The 17,784-nt window shown below is 42.4% G+C and overlaps 2 protein-coding genes across 11 annotated transcripts in view; one reads left to right on the top strand and one right to left on the bottom strand.

The window, feature by feature from the left end:
* Positions 1-9,313, bottom strand: part of CEP63 (centrosomal protein 63) — a 58,668-nt gene extending 49,355 nt beyond the window's left edge. For 2 of the 9 annotated variants that reach the window (XM_041734658.1, XM_041734657.1), the window contains exon 1: positions 8,379-8,408. Coding sequence is in view for 1 of the 9 variants with exons in the window: in XM_041734662.1 (XP_041590596.1) it covers positions 5,832-5,860 (29 nt within the window). In the remaining 8 variants the exon portion in view is untranslated. The other 7 variants (XM_041734662.1, XM_041734664.1, XM_041734663.1 and 4 more) reach the window with 7 other exon arrangements.
* Positions 8,971-16,727, top strand: ANAPC13 (anaphase promoting complex subunit 13). 2 transcript variants are annotated; one of them, XM_041734667.1, is made up of 3 exons: positions 8,971-9,109; positions 12,236-12,361; positions 16,546-16,727. In XM_041734667.1, the coding sequence occupies exons 2-3, from the start codon at positions 12,263-12,265 to the stop codon at positions 16,669-16,671; spliced, it is 225 nt and encodes a 74-aa protein (XP_041590601.1). In that variant the 5' UTR covers positions 8,971-9,109; positions 12,236-12,262; the 3' UTR covers positions 16,672-16,727. The 2 variants fall into 2 exon arrangements, with proteins under 2 accessions (XP_041590601.1, XP_041590602.1); XM_041734668.1 differs by lacking the exon at positions 8,971-9,109 and adding an exon at positions 9,379-9,734.
* Positions 16,728-17,784: the final 1,057 nt, after the last annotated feature.

Below are 17,784 nucleotides of genomic sequence, written 5' to 3'. Positions count from 1 at the left end.
AGGATAGGGTGTCCTGGAAGACTGGAAAATACAATCACTGCATGCTATTTGCATCCATTTCTAAAGTTACTAACAGGAGGGGTGCGTGGGTGGCTCAGTTGGTTTAGTGTCTACCTTCAGCTCAGGTCATGATCCCAGGATTCTGGGATTGAGACCAGCATTGGGCTCCCCACTCCGTGTCTGCCCCTCTACCTGCTTGTGCTTCCACTCTATCTCTCAAATAAATAAAATCTTAAAAAACAAAACAAAAAAATTAAGTTACTAACAGGAGTATTAAACTATTTGTGCACAAATATGGCAGAGACATTTTTCTCCAGTTGGCTTATCCTTCACATTATACTGACATTAAATAAAATAAAAACCTAAAGAGATTTGCGTGTTTTAATCCACTTTCTTTCAAACCAAGGTATGGTCAATTATAGCACAATCCAGACTCCACGTCTTATTATTCTGGGGAGCCGCAAGGCAGTGCACAGTTCCCACAGTACCATGTAGAAGAAAACCCATAATAGAATCCTACTCTGCAACTAAGTAGCTTTGTGCTCTTGAACTTCAGTTTTTGCATCTGTAAAATGAATGGTATGAACTATAATCTCCAAGGTTTCATGGGATTCTAGGAGCCAATGAAATGTCTGCTGTAAGTAGCATGTTCTTGACTACTGTATATGGATAGTCATTAAATCTGTAACAAAGTGCTATTCCTAAGGACAGTGCTACTACAGTCATTCAAAATTATCAGTAAAATTATACTTCTTTAGGTCATATCATTCTTAAACATTAATATATTTAACAATATATATTAGTGACACACACTTGATAATATATATTAATATATTTTCTAGAGGACATTGTTCAAAATTAGCAATGTGTTTCTGACAGAAGGCAACAGTCACCGAGTACCTAACTGTTCTGCTTCGTACGTACTGTCTAATTCATCCTTCACAACACTTGTAAAAGACAGACGCTATTACTTTGAGGAAACAGAAGCTTGGAAGGCTAAATAAGTTGACTACAGTGAACTAAACATTATAGTCCTAGGATCAAACATAGGCGGTGTGACTCCCAAGTCACAACTAATGTACAATCTTTATAAATCTACTAAAGTACAATCTTTATAAATCATAGAGGATTCCAGATCTTAAAATGCCTTCATGTTTTCTTTTGGTTTAATAGTGTCTTCTTGGCAATAAATGAAACCAAACCAAAAAAGTCTGGATATAGGAAAAAATGCGAACTCCCCACCATGGACACCAGATGGCAGTAACGCGATAGTGAAAATAGTCCACATCTGGGGAGATTGCTATTTCAGAAGCAAAAATAATGGTCTAAGACTAATAAAGAGATCTCTGTTAAAAAAAAAAAAAAATGGGGAGGTCGGGTGGGGGACCAGCAACATTCTCTCTAGAAAATAATCTTACTGACGTGTAATGTGTTTCTTTACTAATATCTTCATTATCTGTTTGAATAGCTGCCAAATACCATCAGTTCTCATTCCTTAGAATCAGGTAAATAGCAAGGGCTCATATTTTCTGTGTACTTTTCTCATGTGAGTTTCTCATAGCTACACCACTGATTCCTTCCTAACCAAAACTAAGCCTCATTCAACTCTGTATTACTGTCACTTTGCTTTCTTCTTTTGCCTGTGCCATGTGATACTGATGTAAAGTTAGATATTCTTTGTTCATAATATTAAATACAAATTTACTTAATGTTTGATAATCTGCTACTCCTTGTCACTAACATAGAATGCTAAGGTGATTAAATAAAAACAGTGTAGCACAAGAAAAAAATAAAAATAAAAACAATGTAGCTCTACAACTGTCATTTCTGCAGTTAAATCAAGACATCAACAAATGTTAAGTTGTTGTAACTCTCCTTGTAAGTTATTAATTATAACTCTCCTTTGGAATGAAGGCTGTTTTAAATCAGTGACATCTAGAATAGGACTGTTAAAGGAAATACAGGGTGGGAAACAGGGAAAACACACTTTAAATCTTAGGGGGAAAAGACTCCAGTTAGGGTATCTAATAATACACAAAGCTTTGAAATTCATTAGATTATTGGAATTTAAGAGCTAGAAACGATCTGAAGGCCTCCAATTGAACCTCTTCATTTTACAGGGTGCCAGGGTAGCTCAGTCAATTCAGCGTCTGCCTTCAGCTCAGGTCATGATGTCCAGGTCCTGGGATCGAACTCTGTGCTGGGCTCCCTGCTCAGCAGGGAGTCTGCTTCTCCCTCTGCTTCTCCTCCTGCTCATGCTCTCTCTCTCTCTCTCTCAAATGAATAAGTAAAATCTTAAAAAAAAAATAGCCTCTTCATTTTGCAGATCAGGAAAAATATTCAGAGTATAAACCCATGATCAAATTACTCACAAAATCAGACACAGGAAGAAAATAAAAACTCTAGATACAACTATGAATAAATGTGTATTAATAGAAGGGATATGCCTACTCATCAAGTCTCATTTAAAGGAGGATAATGGGGGATAATTTTTCCCTGGGTGGCTCAGCAGTTTAGCGCCTGCCTTTGGCCCAGGGCATGATCCTGGGGTTCCGAGATCGAGTCCCACGTTGGGCTCCCAGCATGGAGCCTGCTTCTCCCTCCTCCTGTGTCTCTGTCTCTCTCTCTCTCTCTCTCTCTCTCTATGTCTATCATGAATAAATAAATAAATACATCTTTAAAAAAATAAAAATAAAGGAGGATAATGATGTTCTGTTCCTTACCTGTCTTGGCACCACTAAGATTACAAAGTTCTATGGCTGTTCCAATAAACAATCAATATAATTTACCATTGCCAGAAAAGTTCCTACTTAAGGGGGGAAAAATCACAGATAAAGTATCAAAGAAATTTTCCAAAATAATAATTTTTTAATATTATTTATTTATTTATTCATGAGAGACACAGAGAGAGAGGGGCAGAGACACAGGCAGAGGGAGAAGCAGGCTCCCCGCAAGGAGCCCGATGCGGAACTGGATCCCAGATCCCAGGATCGTGCCCTGAGCTGAAGGCAGATGCTGAACCACTGAGCCACCCAGGCGTCCCAATATTTAAGTTCTAAAACATTGATCATATGTTTTATGACTCAAAATCCAAAAAGAATAAGGAGAAGCCTGAGAAATCTGAATAGATTACAATATTCTTTCAGGGGAAAAATACCATAAGCAAAGTCTAAAGACAACAACAGTATTTGAAAGTTTTATCCAGATATATAAAAAGCTCCTGAAAATTGAGGGAGGAGGGCTGCCTGGGTAGTACAGTCAGTTAAGTGCCTGCCTCTTGGTTTTGTTTGGTTCAGGTCATGATCTCATGGGTCTTGAATCAAGGCCCATGTCCAGCTCTGCACTTGGCATGGAATCTGCTTGAGTTTTTCTCTCCTTCACCCTCACTCCTCTCCCAAGCTTGCTCTCTCTGAAATAAGTAAATCTTCAACAAAATAATAATAAAACAAAAATTGAGGGGGGTAATAAAGGAATCTATAGAAAAATGGGCAGAAGATGTGAACAAGTAGTTCACAGAAAAAGAAATGCAAATGACCTTAAACATATGAAAAGATCAACATTATTTACAATAGCCAAGATATGGAAGCAGCCCAAGTGTCCAACAATTGATGAATAGGTAAAGAAGAAAACATATTATATTATTATACCCATTATGGATTTATATACATATATGTATGTTTATATATTGGTGGGTATGTAATGGAATATTACTCAACTATAAAAAGAGAATGAAATCTTGCCATTTGCAATGACATGGATGGAGCTAGAGAGTATAATGACTATAACACTAAGTGAAATAAGTCAGTCAGAGAAAGTCAAATACCATATGATTTGACTCATATATTTAAGAAACAAAATGAATGAGCAAAGGGAAAAAAGAGAGAGAGACAAACCAAGAAAGAGATCCCTACCTATAGAGAATAAATTGATGGTACCAGGGGAGAAGTGGATGGGGATATGGGCGAAATAGGTCACAGGGATTAAGGGGTGCACTTGTCATGATGAGCACTGAGTAATGTATGCAAGTCTTGAATCACTGTATTGTACACCTAAAACTATATAACACTATATGTTTACTGGAATTAACACTGGAATCAAAATAAAAACTTAAAATTAATTAAAATAAAACACACACAACATAACATATGAAAAGATGCTCTATCTGGCTCACAAGAAGAGAAATACAAACTTCAAATACACCAAGTTAGGGGACACATTGGTGGCTCAGTGGTTGAGCACCTGCCTTTGGCTCAGGTTGTGATCCTGGGATCGAGTCCCACATCAGGATCTTCAAAGGAGCCTGCTTCTCCCTCTGCCTATGTCTCTGCCTCTCTCTTTGTGTCGGTCATAAATAAATAAATAAATAAATAAATAAATAAATAAATAAATAAAATCTTTAAAAATATATATACTAAGTTACCCTTTCTTTTACATTTAGATTAACCAAACTCAAAAAGGTTTCACAATATACTCTGGCAAAATACACAATATACTCTGGCAAAATATATTGTGTATACACAATATACACTGGCAAAAATATAAAATCACATATGAACAAAGACACACAGTGCAGCACTATATACAACAGGAGGACAAATGCCTATCAACAGGGACAATTCATCCATCAATGGAATATTATGAAGCTGTAAAAACGGATAACATACTTCTTAGGAGGGATCTACAAGGCATATGTCACTAGGGGGAAAAGCAAGTAGATAATGCATTTATTTTTATGGAAGAATAAGCCCAAAGCTAGGAAATATGATACCTATATGAAAGGGAACTAGGGTAGAGAAAAAAGGAATGAAAGCTAATCTTGTCTGAATATCTGTGTTTTATACTACTGGTTTTATGCCAATGTTTTACATATAAAAGCAAGTCCAAATGGGAAAAAAAAGGCAGTATGGAAAAATTGGAAACAAAATGAAACAAATCAACTAGGTTATCAAGGTGACAAACTAATCATATAATGAAATATTTCATATGTCTTTAAAATGCAATAATTTTAACTGTATGTATCCCAAGTGGGATTACACTAAAGATTAAAAAAAAAAAAAAAGAACTGCAAAGAAATCCTAAACACTAGTCAGGAATCATATTGTTATTATTACTTTGAAATCAACATATATAACATAACTAAAAGTAATTACGTTAATGACATTGGGTTTCAACATTTTCAGCAAGACAAAAATATAAAAACCTAAATTAAAATGTAAATATCAGGGGCTCCTGGGTGGCTCAGCCGTTGAGCATCTGCCTTTGGCTCAGGGCATGATGCCAGAGTTCCGGAATCAAGTCCCATATCAGAATCCTTGTATGGAGCCTGCTTCTCCCTCTGCCTGTGTCTCTGCCTCTCTCTCTCTCTCATGAGTAAATAAAATCTTTAAAAATAACAAATAAAAAATAAAATAAAATGTAAATATCAGTGTGAATTCTGTATATTTGTTTAAAACTATATATATTTCCTAACTGGCCACTGTGAATGCTAGAACCACTGACCAACCTAACAATAAGAGCACCTGTAGCACCTAGACTGTGGTCTCTAAATACTGCTTCCTACTCAAAAGAGCCAGGGCATTTTGGTGGCCATTAATGTATAAATGAGGGAGGAACATATTTTACCAGAAAATAGGTAAACTGATTATCAAAGACTACTAATCATAACAAGGTGGACAGGAACCAACTTAAAGGGGAAGCCACTGACCAAAGGCAAGACAATTTGAGTATTAAAAAAAAAAAAAAAAAGACTGCAATAAGTTGAAACAGTTTAAATATATTCAACTCCATGATGATTTAAAAAAAAAAAAAAAGGCAAAAACCCTCATGGTTACCTTTGGAGGTTGCTAGGCCACCAACTCATTACTGTAGTCTGAAAATAGAGGGAAAGAATTAAGCATTTTCCTTGCCTTTCCTCTACAAAATATATTTCAAATAGCTGATGACAGTCAAATAGCTGCTGGGGTAGAGTTCTTCTCATAAAAGATTTCCAGCTAATAAATACTGAAGGAATGGCAGGAGTAGGAAAATCACCATTCTGCAATCCATAATGCAATAATGAATATAGGCAATATAAACCTGTAAAAAAAGATTTCACCATTAAGTGAAAAGCTCATGGGGAATTTCACAATGGATGGATTGGGCTAACAATATTTGAACCCATTACATTGCTCAATCTTAACAGAAGAGAGACAACTCAGACATTTCATACCTCTCTGATAATGCAATAGATTGTCTACTGTACCACCTGGAAAATCGTCCTAACCCCCCCCCACACACACACACACACAAAAAAATTAAAGTTAAATTGGATCTTCTAGATCAGTGCTATTCAACAGAACTTTCTGCAATTATTGAAATATTTTACTTCTGCACCATTCAAAGGGTAGCCATCAGGCACTTGTGACCATTGGGCACTTGAAATGTGGCTAATGAAGCCAGGGAACTGAATTTTTAGTTTTATATCATGATAATATTTAATAGCTACAGCTGGCTGGTGGCTACTATAGTGGACAGTGCAATTCTAGATCTAACTACTGGTTTAAAGGGAAAAGATGTACATGTTAAAAGGATGTCATGCAGACGCAATCAGCTAAATCTAGAATATTAAGGGGGACAAGGGACACAAGGGAACCGCTCTATTTAAAAAGATTTAATCGATGTATCAACCAATGCAACATGTGAATCTCTATGGGATTTTGCTTCAAAAGAGCTAATTGTAAAAAGTCACTTAAGGGACACTTGGGGAAATCTAAACCCAGACTGAATATCGACATCATGGAATTTTCATAAATTTTTGTAAGTGTGATGACAGGACTATGGTTTTGTAAAGCCGAAAAAGCAAATTTAGGTGCCGGGGGGCGGGGGGGGGGTACCCTAACATAAAAATAAATTAAATCCTTGCAATCCCTGTTCATGTTGGCTTCAGATGAATTTCAAATCAAGTTGACTTATTTTTTTAAGTAGGGAACTCTGATAGAGTGGTTTACTGATCTTGTCACAGCTGGCCACCACTACCACGTTAAGTGAGAAAAGGAAGGACAAAGCAAAGATCTTCTACCTTCTAATGGGAGGAATATGGCACAGTACACTTAACATACACATTTATTACAAATAATTTTTAAAACCTGAACCTACATGCACTGAAGGGCAGTGTGAATGTCTAAATGTTTACGAGTCTGTAACCCAAGAGAATTTCACTTCTACTATACTGATCACTGAGAACGGTGTAGCCAGAGGGGCAAGAAGCTGATTACAAACTAAAGGCGGCACTGCACTTCCAAGTAAGAAAATACAGAAGTTTATTATATGATTACGCTACAGCTATAATAAGTGTAAATGTGAATATGTGGATGTTACATGTAGTTGATGGTCCTTACTAGGGCTTCCTCTTCGCGCCTATAGAATAAAATAAAATGGAATGCAAGCACTTAGGGAACTCTGTATTACCGTAGTGTACCTACACTATAATACTTCTTTATTAAGTGTGAAATTATTTAAGGAATCGGATGAAAGGTTCAAGGAAAACTAGCTCTCTGCAAATAAGGCTACTCTAACCACAAATCAAGACTAGTCAATGACCTTGGACTCGTTTGTACTCTGAGGCTGGTAAGGAACGTTAAGAAAGACAGTATGCGCCCTGGACTTAGGGCCCTCAAGTATCTTCACGATTAAAGTGCTCCTAAGGGGGGATCCCTGGGTGGCTCAGCAGTTCAGCGCCTGCCTGTGGCCCAGGGCCTGATCCTGGACACCCGGGATCGAGTCCCACGTCGGGCTCCCTGCATGGAGCCTGCTTCTCCCTCTGCCTGTGTCTCTGCCTCTCTATGTCTATCATGAATGAATAAATAAGTAGAATCTTAAAAAAAAAATTTTTTAAGTGCCCCTAAGGGGCAGCCTGGGTGGCTCAGCAGTTCAGCGCCTGCCTTTGACCCAGGGCGTGATCCTGGGGACCGGGGATCGAGTCCCACATCAGGCTCCCTGCATGGAGCCTGCTTCTCCCGCTGCTTGTGTCTCTGCCTGTCTCTCATGAACAAACAAATAAATCTTTAAAAATAAATAAATAAATAAATAAATAAATAAATAAAGTGCTCCTAAGGAATTGTCCCTTTTAAGCCCTCGATCGTTTCTTTCGCGCCCCTGATGTATGTGAAACAATCGGTAAACTCAGGGTTTCCCAACTTCTTCAGTCCTTCACGATTCCTGCATTTCCGTACCTCTTGGACGAACATTAACTCACTTTTTAAAAACAGCTAAAAAAAAAAAAATTTTTTTTTTAAATAAAAAATAAAAATAAAAAACTGCTCGCGCCCCCCGCCCCGCCCCCAGGCGAATCGGCATCGGTGCCGCCAGGGCCCGGGCCGCAACAACGCGGGGAAGCTAACCAGATCTGGCAGCCTGGGCGGGAGGGCTGTGCCGGGGGTCCCTCTGCAAAGGAAGAGCGGCCCGCAGCTGGCTCCGCCGCGGAAGACGAGGACTCGGCGGCAGCTCGGCCCCCCCGCCGCCCTCCCGCCGGCCCGGCCTCGGGGGAGGGGCTGACCACCTGGCAGGCCCGCACGCCGCGCCGCGCTAGGCCACGTCCGCCTTCGCGGGTCCGCAGGGCACACGCGGCGAGGCCGACGGGCGGGGCGCCGCGGCGGGGCCGGGCCGGCGAGGGCGGGCCCGGTGGCCAGCGGGCGGCGGCGGACGCCAGCCCCGGGCCATACGGCCGGGCAGCCCGCGGCGCCGCGGCAGCCAGGGCTGCCTCCGCACCAGGACACGCCCGCCCCTCGCCCGTCCACCGGGCGCACATGCGGTTACTGGGCCGCTGCGCACGCGCGCGCGCCCCCGAGCCTTCCCGCCGTTACCTCCGGCCGGGGGCGCGCACGCGCGTCACCGCCGACCCCGACGTCCGCCTCCGTCCGCCTCCGTCGTCCGCACGTTCGTTCCGCCCACTGCCCCCTCACTTCTTCCTTGAAGCAGCGTCCTCCCAGGACGCCCCTCCGCGCCTAGCAAATGGGCTCACCCACATCCGGGGATCAGAGCGCAGGAACGCGCGGGTCACGTGATCCTCAGAGGAGCGGGGTGGGTGGTGGAAGTTCCGGTGGAAGCGGGTGCGGCGCTGAGTCCGGTGCGGGTAAGGCTTTCCCGCGCCCCTAGTCCCGGTTTTGGAGGGACGACGACGCGTTGCTTCCTCAGCGTCGCCTCTCCCCGCTCCCGTCAGTGGAGGCCGATGTCTTCACTTCATCTTCACAACCACTGTCCCCACCGCTCGCCCTGGAGGGTGCAAAGGCACTTGCGCGGCGGCTCCGGACCTCCCCCGCTTCCACACTTGGTATCTCCAGCCGGAAGTGGGGACCGGGGCGGCCCCCTGCTTGCGGACGGCCGGTGGTGGCCCGCGAGGGTCATTTCTAGCGCGGGGGAAGGCGGGCTCGCTTAGTTCGCGTTAACCCCCTTCTTGCGGATCTGCAAAGCACAGAAACGGGATGACACGCGCCCCGGCTCCGGGGGACACACGCACCACGGGTCTGGGAAAGTGACGAGCTCCGCGTTGGGACCACTCGCTGTGTCCAGGGAACTGAGGGACCCCAGGAGGGACGAGGACCGCGCCCTGCCCGGGTCTAGGAACCGACCTCCTGCGGGAGATGACCCGGGAGCCAAGCCTTGTAGACTCACGGTGGGGGGGGGTTGGCTGGAAACATTGTACGGAGCACCGTAGGCCCCGGGCTGTCACGTGTGTAAGAGAAGGTTCCTCAAGGAAGGTAGTGGTGTCTCATTCTGTCGAGTGTGGCACGTGCTCGGGACAGTGGCCGTGTCTTTTTTTTTTTTTTTTTTTTTGGTGTTTAATTTACCAACATACAGAAAAACACCCAGTGCTCATCCCGTCAAGTGCCCCCCTCAGTGCCCGTCACCCATTCATCCCCCACCCCCCGCCCTCCTCCCCTTCCACCACCCCTAGTTCGTTTCCCAGAGTTAGGAGTCTTTCAGGTTCTGTCTCCCTTCCTGATATTTCCCAACATTTCTTTTCCCTTCCTTTATATTCCCTTTCACTATTATTCATATTCCCCAAATGAATGAGAACATACACTGTTTGTCCTTCTCTGATTGACTTACTTCACTCAGCATAATACCCTCCAGTTCCATCCACGTTGAAGCAAATGGTGGGTATTTGTCGTTTCTAATTGCTGAGTAATATTCCATTGTATACATAAACCACATCTTCTCTATCCATCATCTTTCGATGGACACCGAGGCTCCTTCCACAGTTGGGCTATTGTGGACATTGCTGCTAGAAACATCGGGGTGCAGGTGTCCGGGCGTTTCACTGCATCTGTATCTTTGTGGTCTTGATCGTTTCCATTCTTCAGCCCCTGAAGATTCAGTGAAGGCACCTTAGTGCCTGACTCTGGAAATGAGTTGTTGACCCGGTGAGCTGACACCAGTGTTGAGTTGGTGATTGGGGGAGGGTGGTGGTGGGGTGGGGAGGCTTTTAAGTGCAAAGCCAAGGAAGTATAGCAGGGTTAGTGGTATTTGGAAGAGGGACAGTGAAGAAAGCCGGAGGCCAAATTTGGAAAGGACGTACTGTACTGGATCCTTGCTGCAGGATCGACACACAGTAGTTGTAGACACTGATAGAATCTGTTACAGAGACAACCCAGCTTGTTAGATGGATCATAAAGACCAGAAGGAAACGTTCAAAAGCAGAATGCATGCTGAAGCTGGAGTGATTTGAAAGAACTTTACAAGAAGGTGGAATCTGTACGTGACTGGGGGAAATTAGCTAGTTCCGTTCAACAAGAAAAAGGAGGATATCCCAGGGGACAAAGAAATGGCAGCAGGAAAACGGGTTTGTGTAGGACAGGGATTCCAAAAATATAACGGGAACTGTGTGGAGATTTCCTAAAAGCAATATCCTTTTACTTGCTTTGAGTTATCCATTCGGTAGTACTGGATTAATTCTTGACCGAAACACCAAGGCCTCAGCTATTTCACTGGTGACCGAAAATAGCTGGGTCCCTTCTGCTTCAGTTTCGCCTGGCTCTTTCCCATGGGGGTAAAAACACTTAGCCCACCCCAAACTGTGTAGTTAATGACCCAGGCATTAGGGCCATCATGCAGTCATATTTTGGGGGCCAAGCACAGCCCATATGAAGGAGTTGGAATCCACCCTTAAAGATTGTTCCTTTTATGAATGTTTTGTAGCCTCAGAAACCAGGAGTGACTGGGAGTGTCTTTGGTGCCATTAGGTTCCAGACCATCAGGATGGCTGCTTTGTGGCCGGGTGGGAGTGCCCCTAGTACTGTGCTTCACTCATGATGAAGCAGCAGAACCCAAAGTAGGAAACAGGGAATCCAGACATACCCTTCATGCTGGCTGCCGCTGTTTAGGAGGAAAAAAAAAATGGGAGAATCAGCCATGGCCAAGGAGCTAAGTAACATTTTGACCCCTTGGTCCAGGCATTGAAGGGAATACAACATTAAAAATCAGAGGAAGGGACCCCAAAGGGAAGCAGAAATGGGAAGCAAGGAGTCCCTCTACTATGGTTCACCTAGAGATGCTCCTTTCAGAACTCGTGTTGGGCACTATTTTATTTTATGGGGGGTGGGGGGGCACTATTTTTTTAAAGGAGGCAGTTTCTTTTACAAATACAGCTGAGGATTTTTGTCAGCTCTGTAGTTGGTCACTTTGTGTAGCCCATTTCACTGTCTTGGTACATTCATTTAGCTCCTGTGCCTAAGAATGCTAATACTAGAGCCAAAGCAGGTGGAGACTTGTAAAAAATTGTGCAAGAGAAGGCTAAAGGGGACAGAGAACACTTGGTTGTGAACCAGGGAAAGGCATCCTGAACAGGGAAAGGTGAATATGCAAATTAGGAGAGAAAAGCTACATTGTAGGTACACTGTGGCCTTGCACACAAGGCATCTGTCACACTGTGACACTGTCAACAGGGCTATGCCATATATATATATATGTATATATATATATATACACACACACACATACATATACACATATACATGTATATATATATATATATATATATATATATATATACATGTATATGTTATAAAGCGTCCATGAGAGGAGAGGGGATGGGCAGTAGGGAGAGACTGTGATCCTATTGATGAGGAGTCTCTCCCATTTCCCAGGGTCATGTTACACCAAAAGACACATCCAGGCTAAAAGGCCTGGGGAATCCTAATGGTAGATTACATCACCTCCTGAGTCGTCATGTTTAAGAAATAATCTCTTTGGCTTACAGATCTGACAAGATCAAAGCTGCAGGAGAATGGACAGTGAGGTACAGAGAGATGGAAGGATCTTGGATTTGATTGACGATGCTTGGCGAGAAGACAAGCTGCCATATGAGGATGTTGCAATACCACTGGTAGGCTATAATTTGTGCCAAGGATGGTGGGTTAGAGGTATGATCTGGTGAGCCCTAGTAGAAGGATGTCAATGGACAAATAAACTCGCAGGGCGCAGAAATCAAAGCCATGTAGTCCTCTAACTCGGGAAGATTGGGGGTAACTTGAATTTTTATTTGAAGAGAAATATGATCCAAATTGCTGATATGATGAACTCAGTTAGGGGTCACGTCAGGACTGGACCCAAGACTTCTGCGCCATGTTCTGTCCACCACAGCAGAGCTAGTAAACCAGATGATGAGAGTTTAATGTACAAAAGATGGAGAGGAACAAGAAGTAATGGCATTTATACTGTATTTCTTACTTGCCTGTCTATGGTTGATCTTTTGGTATTTTTAGAGACATATTCTTGAAACACACCTATCCTAGTTTTCCTGGAAAATGTTTGGAGGACACCTGGCTTTTCTTTTGCATTTAGACCGAAAGGGTCCTAGGATACTCTCTTCTTTCCTGATCTCTGGAGAACTCTCCTGCAAGAAGTTTGTTGAACCTCCTGTAATAAAGGATCTAAAAGTTGTACGTTTGTGAATGCTTATTTAAACTCCTATTTATGTCATAAAGGCCTAACAACAAGGAGAATAGGCTCCATGGACTGTTTTTCGTCAGAGCATGCCAAGTGCCCTGAGAAGAGCTGTTAATAAAACGTAGCTTCCAAGTAGACTGCTGCTGCTATTTACTGAGAAGTAAAATTCCAACCACCCATGTTTTCATTTAAGGCTAAGAGATGATAATCTGTTCAACAAATAATGCACATATCAGATAATAATTCACAGCTTAGTTCAAGTTTAGAAAAATCATCAAAAGAGTATGCAATGAGAATTCTAGCTGCCACTTAATACTAGTTTTATGATGTGGACTGAGGTTAAAATTTGACATACATTATCTCTGACCCTTGAAACACCCTTGCAAGGGTAGTGATGTTATCCCCATTTTACAGCAAGAAACTGTAGGGCAGTGTGTGCAAAGCCTGATAGCTGATAAGTTGAACTTCACACCTAGGTCTGTGTGAAGGCTCCAGATCCTGTCTTACAAACTTTTTTTCATTTTACAGGCATTTCTTTGAAGCCTACTGTGTGCCATAAGACTATGTGAACATAAGATACAGTTCCTGTTCCTGGGGGTCTAGAGAGGCAGCACATATAAATAAGTAATTATAATAATAAATGTTATAAGTGGGGTTGTGAATAGCTACATAGGAAAGGAGGTGGCTGATTGCCTGTTGGGCATCAGGAAAGGCTTCAGAGAGGATGTAATAATTAGGCTGATCATAAGGGAGTACAGAAATTTAGTGGAGGTGGACGAGGGCACTCCAACAGGGGACAGATGTACAAAGGCTCAGAGTTTTGAAAGGCTTTGGGAGACGGTGAGACATTCATTGTGGATAGAGAATGTATTTGTCACCCAAGGTAGGCAGAAAAGGTGGGCTTGGACCAGATTTTGAGAGGAATATTTGATGCCATGCTTAGACTTCATTCTGAGGATAACTAGAAATGAGTGGTTTTCAAAATAGAAATCTGCTATGCCGAAATTTGAGTTTTAGAACATCTGTTCAGAAACACTGTTAGAGAATGTGTACCATGGAGAAAGGGGCAAGTGACAGGGCAGAGGGGCCAGGTAGGAAGCGATTACAGTGGTATAGGCAGGGGAGCAGGGCCTGAACAAAAGCATACTAGTGGAGGGGAACTGCTGAATTCTGGACAGGCTTATGGCAGGATTTGGGTACCACTACTGTGGAAGGGGATGATATCCATGCTGTAGTCTGGCCATCTTGCTATTCTGTGTCTTTTCCTCTACCTCGTGATTCTAAGGCAATGTGTACTAGTTAGCTTTTCTTGCTGCCTAACAACCTCCCCCCCCCCAAAAAAAAAAAAAACAGTGACTTAAAACAACAGCTGTTTATCTCGTGATTTTATGTCTCAGCTGAGAGGGTCTTCCAGCCTTTGCCAGCTTAGCTGATCCCTCCTGGACTTGCTGGTGTTGTGCAGTCAGCAGGCCACCTGGGGGATGGGGAGACTTTTCACATGTCTGGTAGATATCAGGTCAGCTGGGATGATGAGGTGATTAGGCCTAAGTCTCATTACCCATTAGTCTAGCCTACACCGCACATGGCCATCTCAGGGTTTCAAGAGCAGCAGGAGAGGATCTGTAAGGCTTCATGGAGCTTAGCCAAGAATGGGTCCATGGACATTGTCGTTGTTCTCTTTTAGCCAAAGCAAGTCACTTGGCCAGTCCCAACCTGAAATTGGGGAAATAAGAGGAAATAGGCTTTTTCATAGGAGTAGCTGCCAAGAATTGAGGCCATTTTGCAGGATACCATAATTGATTATTGTGTTTATGATACTTTGTGTTGGTTTCTAAGCACATACACATATTTTTCATTTTGGCATTTAGCATAAGAGACAGTAGTGGCCAAATGAGAGGTATTATTTTATAGCATACACCACAGTGGAGTACCTGGGTGGCTCAGTTGGTTAAGTGTACAACTCTTGGTTTTGGCTCAGGTCATGAACTCAGGATCCTGGGATCGAGCCCCATGTGAGGCTCCAGGCTCAGTGTGCTCAGTCTGTGCACATGTGCACTCATGCGTGCGCGCTCTCTCTCTCTCTCTCTCTCTCTCTCTCAATATTTTTAAAACAGCACATACCATGGATATGATAAATTAAGTAAACTTGCTTGCCTGTGAATGAAATAATTGAGCACTAAGGACTTGTTTGTGCTTTGTGAGCTGTAAATAATTATTGGAACCGAACTTTCTCTTTAAGTTTGAATGTATGATTGCTTTACAGTAAATGATAGCTCTCTGCAATTTGTACAGATATGTTTGAATCTCAGTATTATGTTTGGAAAACAATGTATATGGTTCAGGTATATGTATACATATTATAAGTGAATCATTTTATATATATTGAACATAATTTAAAAGGAGAAAAACGTATATACTGCACATTGGAGTCAGTGGGAAATTGAAAATCTCAATATTGAGTTTGCTGCCCTCAAAAAAAAGTGTAAATTCAAATAATTGAAAAGAAATATATTGGTATCATTAAACTCTGCTACAAAGCAGAAACCTGGTAGTAATAAATTTAAAATACAAGGAAACTACCGAAAGTTCTCATCACACATGTAAAAACATGGTTAATTATATGAGGTGCTGGGTGTGTTACCTAGCCTTATCCTGATAATCATTTCACAGTGTGTGTGTGTATATATATATATATATGTCAAATCATCAAGTCGTACACCTTAATCTCACACAGTGTTATATGTAAATTAAATTACAAGTTGAAAAAAAACACTAAACGTCAGATTCCATACTAAGTGGTCCATGGCTTACCATTCCATGACCATTGCTGTCAGGGTATGAAAGGGTCATTTACTAGGGAAATGTTGCTTGTGCAACATTTGTGCAAATGTTTACTAGGGAAATGTTGCTGTGCTCCATCACTACGGGGGGGCGTCTCACCTGTTATGTTGTATTTTCAGTGCTCTCCGCTCACCTCCATAATAATTTGGGCATGTTGGGTACAGGGGAGTTTTTTTTTTAAATACATTTCTTGTGCTTAAGGAATATTCCAGCAAATGTATTAAATTAAAGCAGCTTCCCAAAAAAGGATTTGGTATTGGGCCTTTTCAGTGATCCTAGCCACTAGTAATAACATCAGCTCTTCCTTGAGCATCGGATGGCCACCCACAGTGGCGAGCACTTGATCTCAATTACCTCGTTTAGTTTCATAGCGGTCCTATGAGGTGATGGGTTTTTCCTCTCATTGCCAAACAGGAAACAAGGGTCCGAGGGGTTAAATACCTTGCCCAAGTAACCCAGCAAATGGCGGTATTGTGGGCTTGGATCCTAGTGGCTTCCAAAAGCCTGTGCTCTCGTCCTTCTGCCAGACTGCCTCTTGCACAAGTGCCAGTATCATCATGCTATCATTCCCTACCGGAGATAGACCAGGGCACGTCTGAGTAATACTTATAAGATTGCCTCACATCCCTTGCTCCTAGTTCTTTCTTTAAGATATATTGGTATCAATTATGCTGCCTGTTTCTACGAACTCACAGGTTTGAATTCTAAGTACTCTTGGTTTTAAGGGGGTTGTTAATGCAGAGTGTACCAGCATTCTGAATGTGCATTGTACCTTTGCAGAATGAGCTTCCTGAACCTGAACAGGACAACGGTGGCACCACAGAATCTGTTAAAGAACAAGAAATGAAGTGGACTGACTTGGCCTTACAGTATCTCCATGAGAATGTTCCCCCTATAGGAAACTAACACCTGGCTCCTTTTTCCTGTACATATTTTTGAAAAATATACAGATACAAAATGTTTTCTTTCAGTCTCCTAATTCAGATCTTGAAATGATAGATCTACACTCAACAGTGTACACCACCTAGTTTTTGTGGCAGCAAAGTGCAATGTGAAAATACCAGAATGAGAAACTAATTGGGATTTTTCAGGAATGCAGAATATTTGGCCCTTTGAGCCAAAAAGCTCAAACAAACACTGTCAAACACATCTGTGTTTGAATGTGACTGATTCAACATATGCCTTTAACTCTGATTTTTCTGTACTATCAGAGTTTAACATGTCCCAACTACTTAACACATGTCCCATGAAACAAGTGACCAAAGTGGGCAAAGACAGAGAAGCCAGGTGTGAGAAGAGTATTAATTTCTCACCTGCCTCCCTCTGAGGAGCACTCTGAGCTGTGGTGTATAGTGCCTACAGGTAGATAACCTTTAATCTATGAATTTATCCAAAGTTTAAAAATGCTACAGGGAATCTTAAGAATCCCAGCAATCAGTGGGTGGGTTATCCAAATATCCATCCTACCTGCAGGCACTATACACCGCAGCTCAGAGTGCTCCTCAGAGAGGTTAAGATCTGACTCTTGATTTGAGCTCAGGTCATGATCTCAGGGTCCTGGGATCCAGCATCTCATCGGGCTCCATGCTCAGTGGGGAGTTTGCTTAATAAGATGCTCTTACTCTGCCCTCTCCCCTCCCCCACTCACTCTCCCTCTCTCTCTCTCTCTCAAGCAAATAAAAATAATCTTTTAAAAAAATTTTTTGAAAAACACATCCATGGACATTTGTCTTCTGGAATTCTTTGCCTCTGTTAAATGGTGTCTCTTACTTTCTTACCTGGGATGTGAACTGCTGGAAAAGACCCTGACTTACATTTCTGTGTCCCTCATTCAAAAACTAGAAACACTGCACAATTAAAGTCTCTCCTTTAAAAAAAAAAAAAATTATTTATTTGAGAGAGAAAGAACGTGCATGAGCAGGAGGAGGGGCAGAGGGAGAGGGAGAAGCAGAGCAGACTCCTTCCAATTGCAGGGCTCAATCCTAGAACTCTGGGATCACAACCTGAGCCAAAGGCAGA

This window comes from Vulpes lagopus, chromosome 19 (assembly GCF_018345385.1).
Source record: "Vulpes lagopus strain Blue_001 chromosome 19, ASM1834538v1, whole genome shotgun sequence".
NCBI lineage: Eukaryota > Metazoa > Chordata > Mammalia > Carnivora > Canidae > Vulpes > Vulpes lagopus.
This window is presented reverse-complemented; position numbering and strand designations above follow the sequence as displayed.

Excerpts from the sequence above, each read along its gene's own strand:
- ANAPC13 (XM_041734667.1), top strand. The coding sequence starts at position 12,263 with ATGGACAGTGAGGTACAGAGAGATGGAAGGATCTTGGATTTGATTGAC. Across the intron at positions 12,362-16,545 it reads AGGATGTTGCAATACCACTG|AATGAGCTTCCTGAACCTGA; the intron begins GTAGGCTATAAT and ends GTACCTTTGCAG.